The following is a 26,629-nucleotide window of genomic DNA, read 5'->3' on the forward strand; positions in this document are numbered from 1 at the left end:
GAGGAAATTGGGGGATGAAGAAGCCTATTTCAGGGCTGGGAAGGTGGCTCAGTGGTAGAGAGCTTGCCTCGCATGCATGAAGCTGTGGGTTCGATTCCTCAGTACCTCATACACAGAAAAAGCCCGAAGTGGTGCTATGGCTCTAGTGGTAGAAAGCTAGCCTTGAGCAAAAGAAGCTCAGGGACAGCGCCCAGGCCCTGAGTTCAAGCCCCAGGACTGGCAAAAAAAAAAGAGATCGATTCCAGAAGACAGCGGAAACAAACCAGATTTGGGATGAGCTTACGAGAGAGGGCAGCAGAGCATTGAGGACGCACGTGCCAGGCCTGGTCTGTCCCGGTCTGTGAACCCCAGGGCATTCGCCTCAGCTGCGCTGCAGGTTTTGCCGGTGCCGAGCGCGCTGCTCTGATTTCAAAATGCCTGGTAATCTCTTGCCTTCTCCCCGAGACATGAGGAGAAGGGGGGGGGCGGGGCCCCTTTCGCTGTCCTCCGGACAATGGAAGTAGGGTTCCATGGTCCTCCCCACCTGCAGCGCCGGCCGGCCTGGCTGACTCCCACTCTTTCAGCAGGGCCCACGGTCTCCAGCTCCTGGGAAGATGTCCGCTCCAGACCCACCCTTGGGAGGGACGCCTAGGCCGGGCCCTTCCCCGGGCCCCGGCCCCTCGCCCGGGGCCATGTTGGGCCCCAGCCCGGGCCCCTCGCCAGGCTCCGCACACGGCATGGTGGGGCCCAGCCCTGGCCCACCCTCAGCAGGACACCCGCTCCCCAGCCAGGGTCCCGGCGGGTACCCTCAGGACGCCATGCACCCGATGCACAAGGTAGGAGTCTGCGCCAGCACCGGCCTCCTCCCCGCCCCCCAGGTGCCCCTGGGGCCAGGCAGCCCTGGCATGGCTTGGCTCCCCACAGGGGTGGGGGTGGGGTGGGGCCCTACCAGCTTCCCCCTCCCTGCAGGACTGTCCACACGCTCCATCCCACCCAATGCCCCTCGCAGCCCTCCAGGGGTGGTGGTGGTTGCGCGCTGGGTCTCACCCCTCCCCACGCACACATACATACGCATGTATACACACACACACGCACACACGCCTGACCTCGCACCCTAGCCATACCATGCTTCCCAGGCCCCTGGCATCTTGAGGCATTTCGCCGCCTCTCGTCCCCGAGTGTTTCTGCAGCTCAGGTGTAATACATCTTAACCCTTCCCTTCCTGGGGGAGTTTCTGGTCCTACACCATTTGAACCCCTCGCTTCCTGGCTTCGGTACTCCTCTGCTAGCAGGGCCCAGCCTCTCCTCCTCCTGTCTGTGCCCCCCCCCCACACTCAGCACCTGTCTGAAGTCCCCTGTGTCCAGCACCCTGCTAGGGCGCCATCCATGCCCCTAGGGTGTCCCGCCAGCACCGGGCTGGGCAAGGCTCCGGTCACTCGGGGCAGTGCCCGGGCCTAGTGCTTCCTTCCATGTTTCGGTGCACACGGAGCTGCAGCCGCTTTGTCCCCTGTGTGTCCCCCCGGAGGCCCAGGAGCAGGTGCTCGATCAGGAGGTCTCAGGCAGGGTTGCCGTGGCCAGTCATGGCAGTCATCTTTCTGGCCTCCAGGGCCAGGGCACAGGGCTGGCCGTCGAGGCCTCGCCTCCATCCTGAGACTCGTGTCCATCTCATCACAGAAAGGGGCTCCGAGTTCCCGCCCAGCCCGCTGCAAGCCCACCTTCCTGCAGGGTCCTGGGTGGCCGTCCTTGGCTGGCCATCACTGCCTTGACACCCAAGCCGATGGCGTGACCAAGCTTGGAAGCTCAGCTCTTGGCATGTGGGGGTCTAGTATCTGCCAAGGCAGTGGGGGGTGGACGCTGGGTGACTGACCCTCTCCGCTTCCCTGCTGACCCCGCCTCGTCATTGTCCCTCTCGCAGCCCATGGAGTCCATGCACGAGAAGGGCATAGCGGACGACCCGCGCTACAACCAGATGAAAGGAATGGGCATGCGCTCCGGGGGCCACGCGGGGATGGGGCCCCCGCCCAGCCCCATGGACCAGCACTCCCAAGGTGCCGTTGTGGTTCTGAGACCATGTTCCCCCCTGGGGCTTCTCGGCAGGCGGACCAGAGAGGGCGGTGCGGTTGAGTGAGGGATCCCCGCCAGGGCTGTCCGGCGGGGCTTTGGCGGGTGACTTGGGGAGGAAGCCTGTGGCCGGGCAGAGTTGGTAGTCAGTACGGGGCGTAGATGGCTACCTGTCCTGATGTTGGTGAGGGCTGCAGGGGGCGCGGCAGGTGACACGCAGGGTCTCCTCGTACCAGGGACAGCAAGCTGTGGGGGCTCCACAGGAATGGGACCAAGGGAAGGGCCGACCACCCGAGATGGGCTGCACCCACAGTCTTGCGAGCCGTCGGATGCTCTCGTTTGAATCAGGAGAAGGGGTTTCGGGTACCATCTTGGAGGAGGTGGCATGGCTGTGGCAGAATGTGTCTGCATGCCGCTCAGTGTCCACCCTGCTCTCCCCTGCAGGTTACCCCTCCCCGCTGGGGGGCTCTGAGCACGCCTCCAGTCCCGTTCCAGCCAGTGGCCCATCCTCGGGTCCCCAGATGTCATCCGGGCCAGGAGGGGCCCCGCTAGATGGGGCTGACCCCCAGGCTTTGGGGCAGCAGAACCGGGGCCCAACCCCATTTAACCAGAACCAGCTGCACCAGCTCCGAGCTCAGATCATGGCCTACAAAATGCTGGCCAGGGGCCAGCCCCTTCCCGACCACCTGCAGATGGCTGTGCAGGGCAAGCGGCCGATGCCCGGGATGCAGCAGCAGATGCCAACACTACCTCCTCCTTCAGTGTCCGCCACGGGCCCTGGTCCCGGCCCCGGCCCCGGCCCTGGCCCTGGTCCTGGCCCAGCACCTCCAAATTACAGCAGGCCTCACGGTAAGACCTGCCACACTGCTTCCTTCTCAGGGGGGTCGGCACGAGTGGGGGGGTGGGGGGGTGCCGGACGGTCTGCCTTGAGCCCACTACTCTTGTGCTGCTCACGTGGGCAGCTCCATCTGCAGCTCCCCTGAAACCTGCCGCTGGGGACCATTGTGGGGGAAGGAGACAGGGTGGAGCTGACCTGGAAGTGGGCGTGGCCTAGGGCTGCAGGATCCAATATTTAGTGTCCATTGTTCCCTCTGCCTGCAGGTATGGGAGGGCCTAACATGCCCCCTCCAGGACCCTCAGGTGTGCCCCCTGGGATGCCTGGCCAGCCCCCCGGAGGACCGCCCAAGCCCTGGCCTGAAGGTAAGCTCCCCTCTGTCTTAGTGGCTTGGGTGCTCCTCGGGTGCGGTTGAGTCAGTGGACAAAGTGGATGGGTTCCACTCAGGTGTGTTTGGCTGCTGAAGAGTAATCACTAGCGTCAGCTCTCGTGGAAGTGGAGCACAGCCGTTCCCTTGCCCGCAGGGACATTTCCAGGCCCCAGTGGGTGCCTGTCACCGTGGATGGGAGCGAACCCTGTGTCCGCTGTAATGGGCTTTTTCCTTCAGTATTAAGCTTTGAATTGAAGGTATTGTGCTGGCACGGCAGCCGCTCTGACACACCCAGCCTGTAAGGCCATTGTTTTGTTTTTTTTTTTTTGCCAGTCTTGGGGCTTGAACTCAGGGCCTGCTTCTTTTGCTCAAGCCTACCACTTGAACCACAGGACCACTTCTGGCTTTTTTCTGTGTATGTGGTACTGAGGACTCGAACCCAGGTCTTCCTGCATGCTAGGCAGGCACTCTCACTGAGCCACCTTCCCAGCCCAGGGTTATTATTATTATTGTTGGTCGTGATGCCTGAACTCTGGGCCTGGGCGCTGTCCCTCAGCTCTTCCGCGCAAGGCGAGCGCTCTACTACTTGAGCCACAGAGCCACTTCCAGCCTTTTCTCCTTATGTGGTGCTGAGGAATCGAATCCAGGGCCTCATGCATGCAAGGCAAGCGCTCTACCACTGAGCCACCTTCCCAGCCGAGTTATGGCTTCTGTTACTGCATCTCTGATAGTTATTAGAGTTCTAACAACTACCAACCATAAAAAGGAACACATGTAATATGGTGACATTAAATGCAATTGTGCCATCCGCTCTGGCCTGGCGGGAGGGGAGCTGCGCTGTGCTGCGCGTGCTGGGTGAGGAGGTGACGGGGGCTCAGTGCCCCAGATGCGGCAGCGGCACAGCCCCTCAGAGCAGCACGCTCGACAACTCTGAGGAACGGCTTGGTTCTGGAATTTCAAGTGGATTATTTCTGGACAGCTGCTGGCCTCGGGTGACTGGAATGGCAGCAGGTGAATCTGCGGCTGAGGGGCTACTGTAGAGGATGGGATGGGGGGCGGGGGGACTGCTGGCCTCCCGGGCTGCCCGCACGTAGCTCGCATTGCCCGCAGGGCTGGGGGGCCAGTGTGGAGGCTGAGGTCTCGAGGCATAAATTCCAAGGCCACAAGGAGTGCGCCCTGACCTGCAGCATGGCCCTGGCTGCACACAGGTGTGTGAGTGTGTCCACATTCTCTAGCCTGCGCATTTGCAGCCCAGAATGGCCCAGTCGCTCAGCCCAGTGCTTCTCCCCCTCATCTCTTCCCAGGACCCATGGCAAATGCTGCTGCCCCCACAAGCACCCCTCAAAAGCTGATCCCCCCGCAGCCGACGGGCCGCCCTTCGCCGGCACCCCCTGCCGTGCCTCCCGCCGCCTCCCCCGTGATGCCACCACAGACACAGTCCCCCGGGCAGCCAGCCCAGCCTGCACCCCTGGTTCCACTGCACCAGAAGCAGAGCCGGATCACCCCTATCCAGAAGCCCCGGGGCCTTGACCCCGTGGAGATCCTGCAGGAGCGCGAGTACAGGTGAGCGCCCGGGTCGGCCCCCCGGGGGTGCTTGCGGCCCTGCCCTTACTGTGGGGCGGTCATCCCGCTTGCTGTGGCCCCCGTGCCCGTCCGCAGGAGCCCTTGGAGGCTGGCTGCCTCCACGCGTGGCCTCCTGGAGGCACAGGCCCGTCAGGGTGCCCGCAGGTGGCCCTGGCAGAGATGGCCCTGTCACACCTCCTGTCTTTCTGCTCTGGGCACCCAGGCTTCAGGCTCGCATCGCACACCGAATTCAGGAACTTGAAAACCTCCCTGGGTCCCTGGCCGGGGATCTGCGAACCAAAGCGACCATTGAGCTCAAGGCCCTCAGGCTGCTCAACTTCCAGAGGCAGGTGGGTTGGGCGCTGCCCTGGCTCTGGGGCCCTAGTTCAGGCAGCCCTACCTGCCTGGCCCCGGGGCCCTTCCCTGAGCCGTGCTCTTCCTGTGGCCTGCCCCTGCCCCCAGCCTGAAGCAGGAAGCCTGAGGGGGAGGGGGGTGCAAAGGGAGGGAGCTCTGCCCGGTGAAGTGCCCCCTGCATCCCCGCGAGGACGGGGGTTGTAAAGGCCCAGGATGGGGGTGGTCGCTGGCGTTCCCTCGTGCGTGCTGGGCGTGCAGAGCCGTCGTGTGCAACACCAGCATCCCCTCTCCCTGCAGCTGCGCCAGGAGGTGGTTGTGTGCATGCGGAGGGACACGGCGCTGGAGACGGCTCTCAACGCCAAGGCCTACAAGCGCAGCAAGCGCCAGTCCCTGCGCGAGGCCCGCATCACCGAGAAGCTGGAGAAGCAGCAGAAGATCGAGCAGGAGCGCAAGCGCCGCCAGAAACACCAGGTGCGACCCGGTGTTCTGGCTCCTGACTACCACGGGCCCTGTTTGGGCCTGGGCACCCAGGAACAAAGGGCAAAGCTGAATAGTAGGGGCATGGCAGGAGAGGATCACACCTCCTGTCACCATGAAAGGTCATGGGGGAGCAAGTGAAGTAGGAACAGGGCGTGGAGTTGTTGTCCCGGACACTAAGGTGGCGGCCTGTGGGAGGGAACACGTGGGCTGAGAGCATTCTGCAGAGCGGAAGGTGCAAAGGCCCTGGGGCTGCAGTGTAGCTGTACTTTCCCTGAGAGGCAGAGGCATGCTGCAGCTATGGCAGTGAGTGACAGCCAAGGATGGAGGAGGTGACAGCAGATTGTGGGCTGTGAGGGGGATTTGGGCTTCTGCTCTCAGTGAGCAAGGAGCCACGGAGGGCTCCAACCTAACAAGGTCAGTCCGGGAAACCATAGTCTCCAACTAAGTAGGATGGAGCTCTCCTCCTCCTCCTCCTCCTCCTCCTCCTCCTCCTCCCCCCCCTCCTCCTCTTCCTCCTCTTCCTTCTACTCCCTTTCCCCTTTTCCTCCTCTCCGACCCCCCCTTGCCAGTCCTGAGGTTTGAACTCAGGGCCTGGCGCTGTCCCTGAGCTTCTTTTGCTCAAGGCTAGCACTCTACCACTTGAGCCACAGCACCATTTCCAACTTTATCTGAATAAATTGGAGATAAGAGGCTCAGGGACTTTTCTGCCCAGGCTGGCTTTGAACCGTGATCCTCAGATCTCAGCCTCCTGAGTAGGTAGGATTATAGGTGTGAGCCACTGGTGCCTGGCTTTGTATTTTTTTTAAACAATGAATATTTATTGCTGGCATAACTTAAAATAATGCACAAAAATGAACTCAACATTCAGAATTAACTACTTGGTATTTATCATTACACCCTTTTTTCTGTGAGTATATTAATCAGAAGTTCAATAGTCTATTAAAATAACCCACATTGATCCTTTTTTGGGGGGGCTGGGCCTAAGCTCCTTTTGCTCAAAGCTAGCACTCTACCACTTCAGCTACCGCCATTTCCTGTCTGGGCTGGCTTCAAATTACGAACATCAATATCATGAGGATTACAGAGAATTCCAGAGCCGCCAGCATCTGGCTACTTCCAGCTTTATTGCTGGTTAATTGAAAAGAGTCTCCGAATTGTCCTCCATGGCTTTGAAAAACGATCCTTAGATCTCAGCTTCCCGAGTGCATAGGATTACAGGCCCGTGTCCGTTTGGGGAGGTGGAGCATACTTCTCGCATACTTTGAGCTTTCCAAAATTAACCGTTATATTGGGCTGGGAAGGTGGCTCAGTGGTAGAGCGCTTGCCTTGCATGCGTGAGGCCCTGGGTTCAATTCCTCAGCACCACATAAGCAAAGAGAAAAAAGCCGGGAGTGGCACTGTGGCTCAAGTGGTAGAGTGCGAGCCCTGAGCTGAAGAGCTGAGGGACAGTGTCCAAGTCCAGAGTTCAGGCCCTATGACCAGACCCAAAAACAAAACAAAACAAAATTAACCGTTATACTGGGTAGGCAGTCTTGGGCCTGATAGTCCCTTGAAGGAAATTCCGAGCAGTGGAGTGACGCGGCTGGTTACAGTGCCAGGCTGCCCCCCCCCCCCCCCAGAGGCGCCGTGCGCCCCCTGGGCACGAAGGCACTCCCACCACACCTGGGCCCTCACTGAGTTTGTCGCTGCAGGCCGGAAGCGGAACCCGCAAAGCCTGCGCGTTGGTTCTGTGGACCGTGCTGTCTTACCTTGGTCGTTGTTGCAGCTCTGGGGTGGGGGGTGGGGAGCATGCGCTCACCCGCCCAGCGGGTTGCACGGTTGTCTGCTTCCTCCTCAGTGCGCTCTTTGTGCGTGTCCCCGTAGGAATACCTCAACAGCATTCTCCAGCACGCCAAGGACTTCAAGGAGTACCACAGATCCGTCACAGGCAAAATCCAGAAACTCACCAAGGCGGTGGCCACCTACCATGCCAACACCGAGCGGGAGCAGAAGAAAGAAAATGAGCGGATCGAGAAGGAGAGGATGCGGAGGCTCATGGTAGACACGGCTTCTTGCCGGGTGTCTGTGCGGGTCGGGCAGCAGTCGTGCTCAGTGCAGGGCGGGCTCACGTGGCCGCAGGCCAGGCCACTTGGAGGTTTTGCTGGTGAAAAGGCGCCTCAGGGTTTTGGCTGCTAGGTGATTGGTCTTACTTTGGGTGACCCCCCCCAATTTGGCTTTGTAGCAGCGCTAAGACTGGGCCCACGCAGAGAGAAGAATGGGATGTTGGGTGTAGGGGTTTGCGGACTCGCACACAGCCTTGGTGCGTGGCTTGTACTCTGTGGCTCATGACCCCCATTGCCCAGGGTCCAGCTCTGTCGGGTGTGGACACCGTCCTGGAGGGGCGGCCCTGCTGCAGCGGGGCTCTGTGTGTGTGTGTGGGGGGGGGTTCTGAGTATCCACAGGCATGTCTGTCTTGCAAACCAGTTCCCACCCTTCGTAGGCGGAGGATGAGGAGGGCTACCGCAAACTCATCGACCAGAAGAAGGACAAGCGCCTGGCCTACCTCCTGCAGCAGACGGACGAGTACGTGGCCAACCTCACCGAGCTGGTGCGGCAGCACAAGGCCGCCCAGGTCGCCAAGGAGAAAAAGAAGAAAAAGAAAAAGAAGGTGCGCCGGGCGTCTCTCCACGGGTTGTGGTTGCTGTCTGCCCCGGTGGCCTTGACCTTGGGGGTCAGGCTGTGATCCTGTCTCTTTCCACTTCTAGAAGGCAGAAAACGCCGAAGGACAGACACCGGCAATCGGCCCGGATGGCGAGGTGAGGATGCGGGGTTTTCTTTGGGCATGCCGGCCGGCCTGCCCGCAGCGCTCTGCCTCAGTCCATCAGGAAATGGGCCCATGCTCTCCCACAGTGCTATGCCCCAGCCCCAGCTTCTTCCTAAGTCCCAAGGCCCTGTCCAGCTGACAGCGGAGACTTAAAGCAGACGTGAGTGCGTCTCCCCCACTCCCCGTTTGGAAGAGGGAACTGGGGTGTAGCTTCAAGCTGGAGCCCTTGATGGGCATTCGCAAGGGCCTGGCTTCCATCCCCATTGCTCTCTCCCAGAAGAGTTTGTAGGTGGTTCATTTTCATCTATTGATTTCTTTTTCTAAGCCATTTGTGGGTAAGATGTGCACGTGACGCTCCGTACCGCCTCACGTCAGCACATACCTCCGCAGACCCAGCAGCCCAGACGGGGGCATGGACACTGCCTTGGCACTGGTAGCTCTGGGTTCAGATTCCCACAGACGGTGGAGTGCTTGAGGCCCTGGTTCAGTCCTCGGGTGTGTGCAGCTGCAGCGCTGAAGCCCAGCTGCTTGGGAAGGGAGCAGGAGGATCACGGGAGTCTAGGAGCTCCAGGCCGGTGTGGGCAGCATGGAGAGACCCCATCTCCAAACAGAAAAAGACTTCCTCCAGTGTCTGTCCAGTGCGTTGCCCTGTCAGCCCTCGTGGCTCCAGCAGAGCCCTGTTTTGTGTGGTCTGCTCCTGGGCGGAGACGTCGCTGACAAGCCAGGCCCACGTTTCACGGTGGCGCCTTCTGTGTGCAGCTGCCTCCTGTTTGCTAGTGATGTCATGTAACTAGCCTGTTTGGGCAAGAAGCCCCCGGAAATAACCCTGGAGCCCAGGTCCCTGTCCGCCACGCTGGCAGTGTGTCGTGGGTCTGTGGCGTCATCAGTGGTGTTGACCTTGGTCCCTCGATGTCTGGGAAGGCAGCTCCTCGGCAGTGTTCTCTCCTTTGATCATTTTGAGACAGGATTTCAAAACATTTCAAATATCTAGCCTGGGTTCCATCCCATGGCGCCTGCCTCCGCCAGCTGAGGCAGAGCAGGTTTCCTTTTAACCTTATAAAGAACATCTCCTATCCTTAGATCTCATGCTGGTGAGTCTGTGCCAGGTGAGCTTCCACCCTCCGGATGCCGCCACTATGCTTTGCATGTAGCAACGCCTGTCACCGTTTCCGGAGCACAGTCGCCCGCGTCAGGGACAGGCTTACAGATCCCTACTCAGTGCATTATAATCTTAACCTCATCTTCATTTTCATGATTCATTTTGGCCTTCATACTGGTGCTTGTGGGGGTGCTGGGCATTGAATTTAGGGCCCACTGTTTGCTAAGCAGCACTTCAACCCATTTTGCTTTTTTTTTGGCCAGTCCTGGGGCTTGAACTCAGGGCCTAGGCACTAATCCCTGAGCTGCTTTTGTTCAAGGCTAGCACTGTACCATTTGAGCCACAGCGCCACTTCCAGCTTTTCTGCTTGTACGGTATGGAGGAAGTGAAGGCTTCACTTGTTTCCCTCCGCTGTGTGCGCTCTGCTCCCAGTTGTCAAGTGCAAGCTCCTCGCTCCGGCTGCCTTTCCTAAACCCTGCAGCCCTGGGGGTTCCTCAGATGGGTAGAGCCGCCAGCCCTGGGCGGTGAGGCTCCTTTCTACCTCCTACTGGCCATGGCTGAGCTTTTCTGGTAGTGCAAGTATGCAGTCTGCTGGGGCTTGGAACCTGGGGCCTCCTCCAGGCTCTGCTCTTCTGTGGAGCTGTGCCCAGCAGCAGCCTGTGTGATAATTTTTGGAGTGCGTGACCCTGCGAGGACTGGGAGGCGTGATCCTACGCTGGTGCGTCCTACGCTGGTGCGTCCTACGCTGGTGCTCTCCTGCCTCCTGTTCTCTGCCTTGCAGTCAGCTGGGGGGAGTGGGGAGAAGTTGGGACACCCCAGAATTCTCGAGCAGTTGGGTGGGAATTAGGGATGGGGAGAGGTTTGGATGGCAGCACCTTCCGCCCTTTGCTATTTACTCCCAAGGGCAAAGGTCGCTGTGACCCTAAAGGTAGACTGTGGGGCTACAAGAAAGCTGTTTTATTTTTAAAATAGCCCATGGGCTGGGCACGCAGCTTGTCCTTAGCATGCATGAGGCTCTGGGTTCCATCCCCAGCACTGAATGAAAAAGACTGGAATTAAAGAAGAAGGTGGAAGCCGGGCGCAGGTGGCTCACGCCTGTAATCCCTAGCTACTCAGGAGGCTGAGATCTGAGGATCGCGGTTCAATGCCAGCCCAGGCAGGAAAGTCCAGGAGACTCTTATCTCCAATAAACCACTAGAAAGCCAGAAATGGTGGTGTGGCTCAAGTGGTAGAGTGCCCACCTTGAGCTGAAGAGCTCAGGGACAGCGCCCAGGCCCAGAGTTCAAGCCCCACGACCGACCACAAAAAAAAGAAGGTGGAAAGACTGATGTTTGTGGATTATCAGAAGTATTATTGAGAAAATGGTCATAGGTGGTCTAACATACCCAAGGTGATCCAAGAAGTCAAATCAGTACCCATCCAAACCCCAATATCATTCCTCACTGAGAAAACAATCCAAAACTCGTATGGAACCATAGAAGGCCTAGAGCAATCCTGGCCAAAAAAAGCATTGTTGGCAATATCAGAATTCCAGACTTAAACTTTACTACAGAACCATAGTAACAAAATCAGCTATTTACTGGAAAAACAGACCTGAAGACTGGTGAAACAGACTAGAAGACACAGAAATAAAGCATATACCTACTGCCATCTGATACTTGACAAGGGAACCAAACGTACATGTTGGAAAAAAGAGTTCACAAATGGGCTTGGGAAACGGCACATCCATAAGCACAAGACTGAAGCCAGATCCCGATGATCTCTTTTACCTATGTGGATCGAAGACCTCAGTGTAAGAACTGAAACCTTGAAACTTCTACGAGAGGGAACAGGAGGAACATTAGAACTTACCAGCACAGGGCGGAACTTCTTGGGTAGAATCCAGGAGTCTCAGCAAATAGGAGAATTGACAAATGGAATTGCATCAAGGTAAAACGTTTCTGCAAAGCCAAGGACATAGGACTAAGCTAAAAACAGCCTGCAGAGTGGGAGGTCTTTTCTAATTAAACATCTGACAAGGGCCTAATATCCAGAATATAAAAGTAGCTTAAAAATCTAAAATCTTTAGCCAGGCTCCGGTGGCTCACATCTGTAATCCTAGCTACTCAGGAGGCTGAGATCTGAGGATCCCAGTTCAAAGCCAGCCCTGGCAGGAAAGTCCAGTAGACTTTTTTTTTTTTTGGAGGTCTGGTTATGGGGCCTGAACTCTGGGCCTGGGCGCTGTCCCTCAGCTCTTCAGCTCAAGGCTAGTGCTCTACCACTTGAACCACAGCGCCACTTCCGGCTTTTTTCTTTTTGCTTGTGTGGTGCTGAGGAATCGAACCCAGGGCCTCAGGCATGCAAGGCAAGCGCTCTACCACTGAGCCACCTTCCCAGCCTGTCCGAGAGACTCTTATCTCCAATAAACCACTAGAAAACCAGAAGTGGCGCTGTGGCTCAAGGGGTAGAGTGCTTGCCTTGAGCTGAAGAGTGCAGGGACAGCGCCCAAGCCCAGAGTTCAAGCCCTACGACCAACCAAAAAAAAATCTAAATCCTCAAGGAATAACCTGATGGGTAAATTAGCACAGGAGCAAATAGAGACCTCTCAGAAGTAAGAATCACCAATAAACACATAAGACATGTTTATTGTCTCTGGACATGCAAATCAAAACATTTCAGATATCATCTCACCCCAGTATGATTGGCCAACATCAATAATACCATCAACAACAGATGCTTTTGGGGGACATGGGGGAAAAGGAACCCTTTTACACTGCTCGAGGGGTGTGAACTGATGCACCCACTATGCAGGCAATATGGAGATTCCTCAAACAACTGAACCTAGAACGACCCTGTGAGCCCGCCGTACCCCTCCAGGGCTTTCATCCAAGACGTTGGAAGTCAGGGTACATAGCCAAGTTATGGAAACAGCCCAGATGCCCTCGAACCAGCCAAAGGATCAAGAAAACTGTGATGAGATTGTATCAGTCCATCAGGAAGAGTAATATGTCATGGGAAGGAAGAGTCGTATGCAGGGAAATGGCTGGACGTGGAAACAGTTATGTTAAGTGAAGTAAGTTGGGCTCAGCGAGCCAAAGGGTACACGTTCTCTCTGATTTGTGGAAGTTTGCTCTATAAAATATAAACATGGATATATATACAAGGCCCTGTGCCTATGTGTACATTCAAATTGATTGGAGTATGGTAGACTTGGATCTCATCTGAACAACTAACAGTTTACAGAATAAATACCAGGGAGCTGAAGCACTCCAGGGCAGGGGGAGGGCCGGCGATGCAGTCGTATTGAGTATACATATGTGGAAATGGAACCCCAGGGTACCATGAGGGATGGGTGGGGCTGGAAAAGACAGGCGGAGGATGGTGGGAGAGGTGGCATCGAGCAGGTGCGCGGTGCACACCAGGTAGCAGGTTGAATTCAACCTTCTTCGTACAGCTAGTTCATGAAAACAACTTGGGCGCTGGTGGCTCATGCCTGTAATCCTACCTACTTAGGAAGCTGAGACCTGAGCATTGCGGCTCAAAGCCAGCTGGACAGGCAGGAAAGTTCTAAGACTGACCTCCAGTTAACCACGGAAAAGCCGAAGGTGGAGGTGAGGTTCAAGTGGTAGAGCACTAGCTTTGAGCAGAAAAGCTTAAGAACAGTGCCCAGGCCCTTAGTTCAAGTCCAAGGACTGGCACAAAAAAATAACAAAACAGAAAAAAGGAGATAAAACTCCCAGTTAGCGCTTTCACAAAGACTTGGATGAGGTCTGGGCAGGACAGCGGAGGACAGGAAGACATGTGCCTCCAAGTCCTGCTTTCCCGCGTGGGAACCCTGGGAGCACACATGGAAAGCCAGTACCAGTGCACTTGGGAGAGGAAAGCTATCAGACTGGGGAGAGCTTTACTTCCCTGAAAATTAAATGCACTTGTCCTAAAGATAGGGGCCATGCATTAATAAGTTCTCTGAGTTATATATACTTACACATATATGCCAACGTGTATGTCTATACACTTATGAGCTAAAGTGTCACTTTTCAGGCCAGGCTAGTTATAGCTGGTCTTTCTGCCTCTACTTCCTGAGTGCTGGGATTCCAGGGGTGCATCACCATACCCAGCTTGTTTACTACATTATCAATCTACTGTCCAGGTCTCTTTCCGTATCCCTGGGGGATGGTTCCAGGTTCCCTGTGGAAACTAAGATCATGTAGTTTGCATGGGACGTACCCATTCCCCTGAGACCTTAAATCACCTGGGGACGACAGCAATAGATTGTAAGTGCACTCTAAAAGCGTAGTAAACTCATACTGTAAATCCCTCCCACCCCCACCCCCAACTCCATTAATCATGGAGTCTCACAGGCTTTTCTGCCTAGGCTAGCCTCAGACTGTGATCCTCAGATCTCAGGGTCCAGAGTAGTTAGGGTTACAGGTGTGAGACCCCTGCTCCCTGTGGTACTGCATCTGTGAGGCACGAGGACGAGTTCTGTACCTGCCCAGGGCAGTTAGGGTGCTGTTGCTGCGCTGCACATGGTTGTCTGCCAGCTCCGTGCCCACTAGGAGGACTGCTGTGCAGCCACCCAGGCCACTCCTGGCCGTGCTTGTCTTTTTTGGGCATGGACAGGAGCGGAGATGAGGGCTGGAGGTCCAGGAGCTCATAGGTGACTTCCCTTTCAGCCTCTGGATGAAACCAGCCAGATGAGTGACCTTCCGGTGAAAGTGATCCACGTGGAGAGCGGGAAGATCCTCACGGGCACCGATGCCCCCAAAGCCGGCCAGCTGGAGGCTTGGCTGGAGATGAACCCAGGGTGAGTTCAGCTGCAGAGATGGACAGTGGTTGCCCTGCAGGGTTTGGCCTGGGGCAGAGCGAGGTGTGGCTGCCATCTGGCCCCAGGCCTGCGGGCTCCTAGGGCCTTGCACTGAAGCGCCGCCATTACGTTCCAGGTATGAAGTGGCTCCAAGGTCTGATAGCGAAGAGAGTGGTTCAGAGGAGGAGGAGGAGGTAAGAGTCCCACATGGATCTTTCAAGTCATGGGCCCTTCACCCCGTGTGCGTCTGCCCCGCCCCCTGTGGGCCTTCCCCCTGCACTGGCTGGGCATGGTGTGGCAGGGGCAGCTGAGCCCCAGGCTTGGCTGAAAGTGGGTGTTTCAGAGCTGTGCTGACCTCTCGCCACACTGCACATATGACTGTTTCCATCTTCCATTCAATTGATGAAGTGCAACTTAAAGTTCATCTTCTTGGTTGCACTAGCCAATCAGAGCTCCGCATCTGAGAGCGGGCTCTATGATTTTCCCATTTCCACCAGCTGTGTGTGTCAATGAACCGTGATGCTCTGTGCACTGTGTGTGTGGCCCCAGCCTGACGCGAGCTCCAGGGTCTCCTGTGGCTTCAGCTCTCTGCTTCCTGCTCTCCCCATCCTCACATAGCACCATGTGCTCCCAGGGCATCTGGGATTTGCTCTGGAGTAGGCAGATTGGCATACTATTTAATCCAGGCTCTGCACTGACTTGGGTTACTTAAAAAGTTACGTGCTTTTTCAAAATGCCCAGTAGAGTCTGAAGGTAACCTGTTCCCTATCTATGTTTTTGGTTTTTGGTTGTTTGTTTTTTGCTGGTCCTGGGGCTTGAGCTCAGGGCCTGGCTGCTGTCCCTAAGCCTCTTTGTGCTCAAGGCTAGCGCGCTACCACTTTTGGCTTTTCTTGAATAGTTGATTGGAGATGAGAGTCTCGTACACTTTTCTGCCTGTGCTGGCTTTGAACCATGATTCTCAGCCTACTGAATAGCTATGATTTACAGGAGTGAGCCACTGGCGCCCAGCTCTCTCTATTTTTTAAGTAAATGAGTTCTTTGTCAATCATATTTTGTTGTTTTGTCTTGATTGGTTGTGGGGCCTGAACTCAGCCTGGGCGCTGTCCCTCAGCTCTTCAGCTCAAGGCTAGCGCTCTACCACTTGAGCCACAGCGCCACTTCTGGCTTTTTCTGCTTATGTGGTGCTGAGGAATCGAACCCAGGGCCTCACGCATGCAGGGCAAGCGCTCTACCACTGAGCCACCTTCCCAGCCCATGGTTTTGGTGCCGGGAATGGAACTAGGGCCTTGTGCATGCCAGGCAGGCGCTCCCGCAGAGCAGCCCTCCGCTCCTACTGGCTTTCCAGCTGTTGTAGTGAGGCGCACCTTTGTCCAGAACAGACCTGGTGCCCGGTAAGGGCACAGCTTGGGTTTGTTTGAGCATCAGAAGGGAAAGCTTGCTCCAGCGTGGTGCCAGTGAGGTGCCGAACCCTCCTTCAGCCCAGGATGCCCCATCTGCCAAGAAGAGTACAGATGTCCGTGAAACATCTGTGCCGTGCTGGCTGTGGCTCTGGCCTTCCTGCGTGTGGCATGCTGTCCAGGCCCGGCATGCCTTGTGCATTGTCGACTTGAGTTCATTGTCGACAGTCCACATTGCCGACTGTCTGCCAGTCGGTGGACAGTGTTTTCCATTCGTGACTATGGCAAATAGTGCTGTGCGGACGCAAGCATACCTGTGTGGATGGACATGTGTTTTCGTTTCTCTTGGGTAGATACCTAGGAGTGGAATTGCTGGGTCACGTGGTAAGTGTATGTTTATCTTTTTAAGACACTGCCAAACCATTTTCAGAGTGGCTGTGCCATTTCACAGGCCCCAGCTTCCATGTCCTCTCGCCAGCACGTGGTGGTGTGTGTCCTTTCGGTTGAAGACATGTTAGTGGCTGTGTGGTGCTCTTGTCTTTGTGCTTTTAATTTCCATTCTCCAGCCACTAGTGCGGCGCGTCTTTTCATACACGGTTACGTACCATTCATGTAATATGCAAACCTGTTCAAATCTTTGCCCATTTTTAATTAGATTATCATCTTGCCAAGTCATTAAGTCCCGTATTTAGTCTAGATACACATCTTTGACTTAATACGTAATGTGCAAGTAACTTCTCCCAGTGTACTTGGTTGGACATTTTCTTACTGATGCCTTTCTTTGAGCTGTAGGATCAGTTTAATGTTGGTGAAATCAAATTCATCTTTATGTTGCTATTTTTGTTACTAAGTAGTTTTGCAAAAGGGTTAGAATTCCGTAAGTCAGTTCATGAGTACAATGCTCCTTATTCAGTATTGTCCCTTCCTTTATTCTTCCCTATTTGCTGCCTCCTATCCTCAACAAGATTCAAGACCGGGATTGAAACTTGGTATCTAATGCTTGCTTTTACTCCTTGGCTGGCACTCTATGCCCTGAGCCACTCTTCCAACCCCTCAACATTGTTTTCTTTAATGAAATGTGCTCTTACCGTTGAAGAATTATTTAGGATGCTTGTAATCCTAGCTACTCAGGAGACTTAGATTGGAGGATTGAGATTTGAAGCCAGCTCAAACAGGAACATCCATGAGACTCTTAGCTCTAAGTGTCCACAAAAAGCCAGAAGTGGAGCTGTGGCTCAAATGGCAGAGTGCCAGCCTTAAGCACAAAAGCTCAGAGACTACACCTAGGCCCAAACTTCAAGCCCCAGAGCCACACACACCCCAAAAAAATTTTTTATTTGCATAACCCAAAAATCACATAGATTTTCCTATTTAGATTTCTTTCTAGAAGTTTTATATTTAGGATCATTAAAAACCAACAGACAAAACATTTTTTTGCCTGATAGAGGTGGTTCAAGCCTGTAGCCTAGATATAATGAGGAGGCCAAGATCTTAGAATTGTGGTTTGAAGCGAGCTTGGGCAGAAAAGTCCGGGAGACCTTTCATCTCTAATTAACCAGCAAGGAGCCAGAAGTGGAGGTGTGGCTCAAGTGGTAGATCGCTAGCCTTGAGCAGGAAAAAGCTATGAGACAGCACCAAGTCCTGAGTTCACACCCCAGGACTGCATACAAATATCTACACCTATACTTGATCCTGTGCCCAGTGGTTCATGGCTGTGAGCTTAGCTGCTGTGGAGGCTGAGAGTAGGAGGATTGTGGTGTGAAGCTGATCTGGGCACCCCACATTGTTCAGGCTGGTCTAGGTAAAAAAGAGGTTACCTAAAAATATTCTGAGCAAAAATAACCTGAGATGTACTCAAGTTGCCTGCCTAGTAAGCTTATTTTCTGAGCCCAAACCACAGTACTATCTCCCTCCAACAAAGAAACAAGCCTCACGAAATTTATTCCGGAGGCTCTGGGCGGGTCAGGCCGTTGGAGGAATGTTCGGCCGAGCACGCCCCCTATGGCCCGCCCACTGCACTGCCGGCTCAAAAGACACAAACTGACGCCACAAAGCAAAAAAAGAAAAAAAGAATTTGCTAGAGATCTTGTTTCAGCCTGGCCTTTGAAAACAATTCTCTCGTTGCCAGTCCTGGGGTTTGAGCTCAGGGTCTGGGCTGTGTCCCTGAACTTTTTTGCTTCTAGGCTAGCCCTCTACTACTTGAGCCACAGCTCTCTTCAGTGAGAGTCTCATGGCCTTCCCTGCCCAGGCTTCATCCTCAGCTTCAGCCTCCTCAGTAGCTTAGATGAGAGCCACTGGCGCCCGAGTCAGCCTGGGTTTTTATGGCAGGTAGATTTTTTTTTCCAGTCCTGTAGGTTGAACTGAGGGCTTGGGCTGTTCCTGAGCCTCTCTGTGCTCAAGGCTGGTGCTTTACCACTTGAACCACAGTGCCACTTTTGCCTTTTTCTGTGTATGTGGTCCTGAGGAATAGAACCCAGGGCTTCATGCATGCAAGGTAAGCACTCTACCACTAAGCCACCTTCCCAGCTGCAGCAGGTAGATTTTTAAAATTTTAAATGAACTGTTATGGGTTGTATTTATTGTTTGTTTTTAAATTATTTCTATTCACTTTTGTTTTCCTAGGAATTGACTATTTCATTTAAGTAACATGACAATGAAGATTAAAAGTTTTGGGGGCAGTAATGGGACTTGAACTCTAGGCCTTATGCTTGCTAGATAAGCAGTTAACCACTGAACCATACTGCCAACCTTTTTTTTTTTTTTTTGCTTGATATTTTTGAGACTATGCCTTACTTCCTGCCTGGGCTCATGCCTAGGTCACAATCTGCCTGTTTTAGGGTTTTTATCAGAGCTAGAAGAACAGGTGCACCCAGCTCTTACTTGAGAAGGGTTCTTGTGGACTTCCTTGCCTTGATAAGCCTTGAACTATTAGCCTCCCAATCTGAGCCTTCCACATAGCTAAGATTACAGCTGTGAGTCACTAGTACCTTGTTCCTTATTTTTATAGCAACCCTATATTTCTGTAGAGTTGGTAGTTATCATTTTCATTGCTGATGTTGATGATTAGGCTATTTTATTTTACTTTTGACCATTCTAGGCTTAGATTACTAATGGGAAACTTTTCTTTTACTGGAGCTTGAATGGGAGACTTCTTTTTTTACCAGAGCTTGAATTCATGGCCTTGTGCTCTTCTCTGTTTTGGTCATGATGGGTACATAACCACTTGAGCCACATCTCCAGTCCTTTTTTTTTTTTTTGCTTTTTATGTGACAGCATCCCTCATATGTCTCCCAGATGAGCCTTGAATTTGAGATCCTTCCATTTTACTTTCCAAGTGCTACAATTTGGCACAGTAATTTTGCAATTAATACTAAATTCAGAACTAGAGGTATGGCTCAAGTGGTCAAGTGCCAGCTGTGAGTGGAAAAGCCAGACCACCCAGAGCTCAAACCCTAGTACTTGCACAGAGAAATACAAAATCAAGCCGGGCGCCGGTGGCTCACCTGTCGCCCTAGCTACTCAGGAGGCTGAAATCTGAGGATCATGGTTCAAAGCCAACCCCAGGCAGGAAAGTCTGAGACTCTGACCTACAATTAACTTCCAGAAAACTGGAAGTGGAGCGGTGGCTCGAAGTGGTAGAGAAGGCAGTCTTGCACACAAAAACGGTCAGGGACAGCACCTAGGCCCAGAGTTTAAGTCCAGTGACCGGCAACAACAACAACAACGATAAAATACTAAAATTTTGACCTAATTTATCTCCATTATCCTTTTCTTTATGATGTTACTGTCACTTATGTTAATCTATGTTATATATCCAACAACATAGTCTTACAATTATTTTTTAGTGTATTTCAAATAAATATTTATTAATGTTCCAGTAACATGTTGAAAGAGGGCAGAGAGTAACAGAAGTCTTTGGTTTAGCTGGGCGCTGGCAGCACACACCTGTCATCCTAGCTATTCAGGAGGCTGAGATCTGGGGATCATGGTTCAAAGCCAACCCTAAGCAGGAAAGTCCATGAGACTCTTATCTACAGTGAATCACGAGAAAACCAAAATCAAAATGGTAGAGTGCTTACCTTTGAGCAAAAACTGCTCAGGGACAGGGTCCAAGCCCTGAGTTTTTAAAAAAAAAAAAAGCCAGGCACCAGTGGCTCACACCTGTAATCCTAGCTACTCAGGAGGCTGAGATCTGAGGATTGCGGCTCAAATCCAACCCAGGCAGGAGAGTCCATCAGACTCCTATCTCCCATAAACCACTAGAAAACCGGAAGTGGCGCTGTGGCACAAGCGGTAGAGCGCTCACCCTGAGCTGAAGAGCTGAGGGACAGTGCCCAGAACCAGAGTTCAAGCCCCACGACCAAAAAAAAGTCTTAGTTTCAAATAGAGGAAGAATGGGGCAGGAGAGAAGTGTACGTAAGGGTCGCACTGCGTCCTTTGGAGGTTTCGCTGCTTTGTCCATTGTCTCTGGTTTGTCAGAGGGGTTTGTTAAAACAAGAAAGTCATTTTGGGCCTGGTAGGTAATTGTCACAAGCTACCTGTCATTTCTTTCTGGAACACAAAATGAGTAATTCCTTGCTTTTGAGGCCATCTGAAGAACATAGATCTTCAAAACTATTATGCTGAGGGTCCGTGAGTCCAGTTCCCACACATACCACAGCCCCTTATGATCAACACCAGAAGCCATTAAGTGGTTGTTTTACTGTCAGTTAGCAGGGGTGACTCCCGTCCTTTGCAGCTTCATCAGTGCTGGTTACTGTGTTGGCGTGCAGCTCATTTAGAAAGAGACCTGGGAGGTCAGGGCAGAAAGTGGGGCGCGGCTGTCTTGTAAGAGTCGGCCTCTGTCTGGCTCACCATTCTGTCACTGGGATGGATGAGCTTTCCCCTTCTCTGCAAACCCTCAGCTCCTGAGAGTTTTCAAAAGCATTTCAAGGCATCTCACAACAAGAGGAATCTCACATGGTGGACGTTTCAGCAAAGATTTACAATCTTAGACCAACACGAAGAGGGAAAAATAGGAAAATAACTACAATAGTTTCTTCTTCGCCAGGCAGGAAACAGGAGTTAAAGATGCTTTATAATGAATGCTTTATGCACGCTTATCACTAGCTGGGCAATCTTATCATTAATGTGGTAGCAGAGAGGAAATAAGAGAAGACCAGAGAAGGTTTCTGCTACTATGTCTTTTCTGCTGTAAGACTTAGGGTTCTGTTTTTGTGTTGGGCTCAGCACATCTTCTACCTTGGAACGCCCCCTCCCGCCTCTCTAGCATGGTTTAACTAAGCCCTGTGCCCTGGACATAAGTTCTCCGTCTCTGTATTGGGGAACGTCTTTCTTCAGCCTGCAGGGTTTTTTTTTTTTTCAATTTCTTTATTGAGATTAAGTGATTACATTAGTTTCACAATATTGTGGCATAGTGATACTTAGCTAAAGCCACAAACACATGCTAATCTTCACAAGGCAAATTGTCATTATCACCGTCTATAAAGCTGGTGAACTTGATGAACTTTGACAATAGAACTATTTCTTCCACATCGGTGACGTGTACATTTCTTTCCTTCTGCTTAATGTGAGCTGTTCCCTCTTTCCCTCTCCTTCCTTCCCTCCCTCCCATCGCTGCCCTTGAGTTGCTCAGTTTACTTTCATCAATGTCCAGGGCAGCTGATAAGCCTCTCTGCTGTATTTTTTCACCTGCTTCCCTCTGATTCTGTGCCCTCCTCCTAGTTTCCCTCAGATGTGCACATGTATGTACCATGTGTGGGGTCGAGAACAAAGAGACATCTAAATATAATATGACAAATTAAGAAGAGGTCCTTTGTTTGAGTCCTGTTTACTTTGTCTTATCTCATTGCGGTTTGAGTTTAACATCTACGTATCAGGGAGACCATGTGCCGTTTGTCCGTCTCTCTGATCTTGGCTTGTTTTGGTCAACATGCTTTGTTCTAGTTTCATCCATTTCCATTATTTTGTTCTTTCGGTCAGCCTGTGGCTTTGGGAGGGGTCGTCTAGCTGCACTTGGAGGTCCTGGCTTTTTTTGCTCCCAGGGGGATGGACGCATATTATGAGGCACTAATTGGCAGCCTGTCATTTCAGAGGAAAATGTTGCCACTAATTTTATTCCTACTCTCCCTTATTTTACATGGTTATTTTGTTTTCTGTTTTAGATTTGTCTGTTTTTAATGTCTTGTAATATGTTTGCAAAACCTTCCCTCCCCCCTCCCCCTTCCCCGTCCTAGGGCTTGAACTTGGGGCCTGGACTCTGTCTCTGAGCCTCTCTGTACTCATGGCTAGCACTGCACCACGAGCCACAGCGCCACTTCCGGCCTTTTCTGTGTATGTGGTACTGAGGAACTGAACCCAGGGCTTCCAGCATGCTAGGCAAGCACTCTACCACTAAGTCACATTCCTAGCCTCGATTTTCTTTTTAATGGGTTTAATGGGTTCACCTTTCTTTTTAGTGGACAGTTATCTTTTTCATCAAATATGGGAAGTGTTGACATTCTGTATTTCTTGGCTTATGCTTAAATAGGAATTCTTTCCATTCTCTGTACATATTGACCCAAACTTTGGAATGAATGATAATTACATCTACTTCAAAGACTTTGTATGCTGATTTGAAGAACGTCAGTGAACCGAGACAGGTTCTATTGAATTCTCTCCTTTCCTCCCTTTTTCCCTTCCTCCTTCATTTTCCCTCTTCCTGTCTGGTGTGTTGTAGCCAGGTTGGATTCTGATTCTCTGTCTAGCGGGCGGGCTGGTGTTTCCTTTGCTTGTGTGTTGAGTGCCTTCCCTGGGCTAATCCTGTGGCGTGGGGCTGGTTCCCTCTCCTTCGGCTGTGGCCCTCAGGGCAGTGACGGCCGCGGTTGTGCAGTGCAGGCCTCCTGTGTGCTGTCACCCTGGTTAGTGCTTTGTCTTCTCCTCTGAGCACATGCGCAGTTCCACCTCAGCGAGCCCCTCCCCTCCACCTGTGCGGTAGGCTCTGCTGCCCCTCCCCCTCCCCCTTCCCGTGATAGAGTGGAGAGAGGGAGATGGACGTGGTTCTGAATAACATGCTTTTCTCCCTGGAATTCAGCCACTTTGTCTTTTGCTAGTCCTGTTGAACTTAGGGCCTGGGTGCTGTCCCTGAGATGTTTTAGCTCCAGGCTACTACGTTACCACTGGAGCCAGAGCTCCACTTGTTGGTGATTAATTGGAGCGAAGAGTTTCGCTGATTTTCCTGGCTTTGAACTGCTATCCTTAGATCTCAGCCTCTTGAGTTGCTAGGATTATAGGCATGAGCCACTGGTGCCTGGCCTGTTTTTTTTTTGTTTTTTGTTTTGTTTTGTTTTTTTGGTCCGTCATGGGGCCTGAACTCTGGGCCTGGGCGCTGTCCCTCAGCTCTTCAGCTCAAGGTGAACGCTCTACCACTTGAGCCACAGCGCCACTTCCAGCTTTTTTTGGCTTGTGTGTTGCTGAGGAATTGAACCCAGGGCTTCATGCATGCAAGGCAAGCGCTCTACCACTGAGCCACGGTCCCAGCCCTGGCCTTTCTTTTTTTTTTTTTTTAACTCAGCACTGGGGCTTTGAACTCAGGCCCTCATGTTCTTGTTTGGCTTTTTTCCCCAAGACTGGTGCTCTACCTCTTGAGCCACCGTTCCACTTCACAGCCACTTTTTGAAGGCTAATGCTTTTCAGACTGTGCTGTGCCTTCGCTCAGTTCTGGGACCTCTGTAATAGTTCCTTTTGGCAATTTTGCCCCAACTCAAACGTCCCCTTCTCAGGCTGGGAGTCCCCTTCGCTCTCTCAAATTCAGTACCTCCCCCCCACTAAAATTCCAGTCTGGTCCTCTTCAGGAGGGAGCGTCTGCCAGGGACGCCCTCCGCTTCACCCCCCATGCTGCCACCATCTGCCTGCTATTCCTCGCGACCTGAACGTTACCTTGCACGATCCCAGGGCCTCTCTCTGCTTTTCGATCAGAATTACTCAATAGGTTAATGTCACTTCTTTTAAGCTGTGTAGCAGGTCCATGAGAGGCAGAGGAAGGTTCCCTTGTGTTGTGGTTTGCTTTATACAGAAAGGCAAGGATGCTCCTTGTTGATTTCACCACGTGTCACACGAGAGCTCGAGTCTGCTCAGTACACACAGGAGGGAGGGCCTGGGGGCAGCGTGCTCACTTACTGTCCTCCTTGTAGGCGGGAACGGCCGCCCCTTCCCAGCAGCACAGCGAAGGCCGCTGTGGTGTGACTAAGACTGTGGACATCGAGAGAATAATAATCTGGGGGTGCTGTGTGAGCCAAGGCAGAGTCTGGGGTACCGGCCTTGGCAGGCGTGGCGAGGTGTAGAAAGCCCAGCAGCCAAATCAGGGAGGCCTTCTTCAACGTGTAGAGTCCAAGCCATCCTAGGAAGGGGAGAGGGGCGCCCCGCTCCATGGGCTGAACCCAGGTCACCAGGTCCTGTCTTGGTAGGAGGAGGAGGAAGAGCAGCCTCAGCCCGCGCAGCCCCCCACCCTGCCCGTGGAGGAGAAGAAGAAGATCCCCGATCCAGACAGCGATGACGTCTCAGAGGTGGACGCACGGCACATCATCGAGTAAGGCGCCGGCCGCAGAGGCCGCCCGACGTCCTGCACACACACATCTCGGTGGCTGCTCCACCGATTGCCACTTGGCGCTTGTGCACGTAGATCTGGGCTTGTGGCGTGCCATATCTCCTGGACATGGCCCTGGATCCTTGCGCCGAGCGCGTCTTCCGCTCACCGCCAGCCTCGCGTCCGTCCTGCCGGTGGCGGCGCTCACATCCGCACTTGCAGGAGTGCTTTTCCCAGCGTGGTCACTGCGCAGGCGCTGGCTCGTGACTGCTCGGCTGGGAGATGGTGGAGTGTGAAGGGAAGATGGCGGGGGGGGGGCTTGCAAGTACATGCTCCATAGATGGGGGTGCCCTGTCCACGGGCCCCATTCTGAGATGCCCCTCCTTAAAGTTTTGCCGCTGGGAGCATTTCTGATGTTCAGATTGAGAAAGTTTGATCAGGTGAAGTCCATGCAAACATTTCAAAATCCAGTCAACTCCCAAATCCTGGCCACTTCTCTTAATAAGGAACACACTTGGTATTCCTCATTTTTGGGGTGGGGGCCATATTGGGGTTTGAACCTGGCCTCGTGCTTGTGGGGCAGGCGCTGGCCTGGCCCCCAGCCTTTTGAATAACAGTATAAAGGAAAAGCTGTTTATTGGAAGCTGGGTGTTGTGGCTTACCGCTGTAATCCCAGCAGCTGATGAGGCTGTGACCTGGATGTTTGTGGTTTGAAGCCAGACCAGACAGAAAAGCCTTGTGAGACTATCTCCAATTAACCAGCAAAATGTTGGACTGGAGGTGTGGGTCGCATGGTGGATCACGAGACATAAGCTAAAAGTAAGGCCCTAAGTTCGAGCCCCATTTCTAGCACCAGTTAAAAGGGGAGCGGGCAGATAGATCCTCAGACTACTGAACAAAGCGTGGCTGTGGGTTTGTGGGCAGCCGCTTGGTGGGTGTTGATTTTCCCTGGAGCCTCTGGGCTCGCCACGGCACAGGTGGCCATGTGGGCCGCGGTCTTGTATGAGACGAGACGAGTGACCAGTCCCTCCGTGGGACAGGAACTCCAGGCACCTGGGCTCCAGGCTCTGTCCTGCGTGGGGCCTGGCGGCCTGGCGGCCTGGCTGGCCTCAGTTGAGCCCACGGGTCTGCTGGAGCACGTGGTCGCCGCGGGGTCACCTGTGCTCACTGGGTACCCGCCCATCTCGCCCCCAGGAATGCCAAGCAAGACGTCGATGATGAGTATGGCGTGTCACAGGCCCTCGCCCGCGGCCTGCAGTCCTACTATGCTGTGGCTCATGCTGTCACCGAGAGAGTCGACAAGCAGTCGGCGCTGATGGTTAATGGGGTCCTCAAACAGTACCAGGTGAGGCGGGTGTCACTGTCACCGTGTGCCTGTGTGGCTCGCGGCTCCAGGGAACCGACTCCACTGGCCTCTCTCGGTCTCTGGGGAGCGTGCTCTTCCCTGGATTCCAAGCCACCGTGTCCCCTGGGGGGAAGCACATACAGAGAGGGGTTGAAACTGCACAGAGCCTCTGGGTGCTGGGTGCCTAGGTCTGTGCCAGGCAGAGCGCCAGGAGCACCCTATGTCCTATGGTGTGGCCAGATGGACAGTCTGTTGTCCCCTTATCTTGGTGGTGCGGGAACCAGAGGAATGGCTGCGTCAGGCCCCAGACGCGGGTGCGCACTCGAGAGCGTGCTCAGCACTTGGGACGGAGCCGGCAGCTCCAGTCAGGAGCCGGTGCCAGCGCCAGGCTCCGTCCCGCCCTCGAGGGTTGCCCTCGGGAGCAGTCCCGAGGCCCGGTCCACCTCCTCTGCCCGCCAGAGGCAGCAGGACTGGGTCTGCCAGTGGTGCTGGTGTCCCTGTTTGCCAGGAGGGAGCTCTCGGGCGTCCATGTCCACACGTGGCCTGAGGGGGAAGGTGGCACCTTGCCCAGAACTTCTGTCTTGTTGTGTTAGGAAAATGGTCCAGTTTTCCTTCCAAGTGTTAGATTTAGCATGAAAAGTTTTCTCTTCAGTGTCTGAATTTCTGAATGCTCTTGAGATTTGAAAAGCCCTTCATTTCAGGGTCTCCTCCCCTTCTCCCCTTCCTCCGCCCCCCTCCCCCAGGGTGTGGGGATTGAACTCTGGGCCTGGGCACCGTCCCTCAGCTCTTCAGCTCAAGGTGAGCGCTCTTAGCATGTGAGCCACAGCACCACTTCCGGTTTTCTGGTGGTTTACTGGAGATGAGTCTCATGGGCTTTCCTGCGTGGGCTGGCTTTGAACCATGATCCTCAGATCTCAGCCCCGAGTAGCTAGGATGACAGGTGTGAGCCACCAGTACCTGGCTTTGTTTTGGGTTTTTTTTTTTTTTTTTTGCC

The 26,629-nt window shown here is 53.6% G+C and overlaps 1 protein-coding gene across 1 annotated transcript in view; it reads left to right on the forward strand.

The window, feature by feature from the left end:
* The first annotated feature begins 568 nt into the window (after positions 1-568).
* Smarca4 (SWI/SNF related, matrix associated, actin dependent regulator of chromatin, subfamily a, member 4) overlaps positions 569-26,629 on the forward strand; it is a 63,460-nt gene continuing 37,399 nt past the window's right edge. The window contains exons 1-14 of the mRNA XM_013033946.1: positions 569-815; positions 1,895-2,027; positions 2,485-2,889; positions 3,142-3,240; positions 4,550-4,808; positions 5,032-5,158; positions 5,460-5,633; positions 7,506-7,679; positions 8,122-8,289; positions 8,387-8,437; positions 14,200-14,330; positions 14,467-14,524; positions 24,172-24,293; positions 25,485-25,635. Coding sequence (XP_012889400.1) covers positions 594-815; positions 1,895-2,027; positions 2,485-2,889; positions 3,142-3,240; positions 4,550-4,808; positions 5,032-5,158; positions 5,460-5,633; positions 7,506-7,679; positions 8,122-8,289; positions 8,387-8,437; positions 14,200-14,330; positions 14,467-14,524; positions 24,172-24,293; positions 25,485-25,635 — 2,274 coding nt within the window. The 5' untranslated portion in view covers positions 569-593. The remainder of the gene's footprint in view (positions 816-1,894; positions 2,028-2,484; positions 2,890-3,141; positions 3,241-4,549; positions 4,809-5,031; positions 5,159-5,459; positions 5,634-7,505; positions 7,680-8,121; positions 8,290-8,386; positions 8,438-14,199; positions 14,331-14,466; positions 14,525-24,171; positions 24,294-25,484; positions 25,636-26,629) is intronic.

This window comes from Dipodomys ordii, unplaced genomic scaffold (assembly GCF_000151885.1).
Source record: "Dipodomys ordii isolate 6190 unplaced genomic scaffold, Dord_2.0 Scaffold180, whole genome shotgun sequence".
Lineage (NCBI taxonomy): Eukaryota > Metazoa > Chordata > Mammalia > Rodentia > Heteromyidae > Dipodomys > Dipodomys ordii.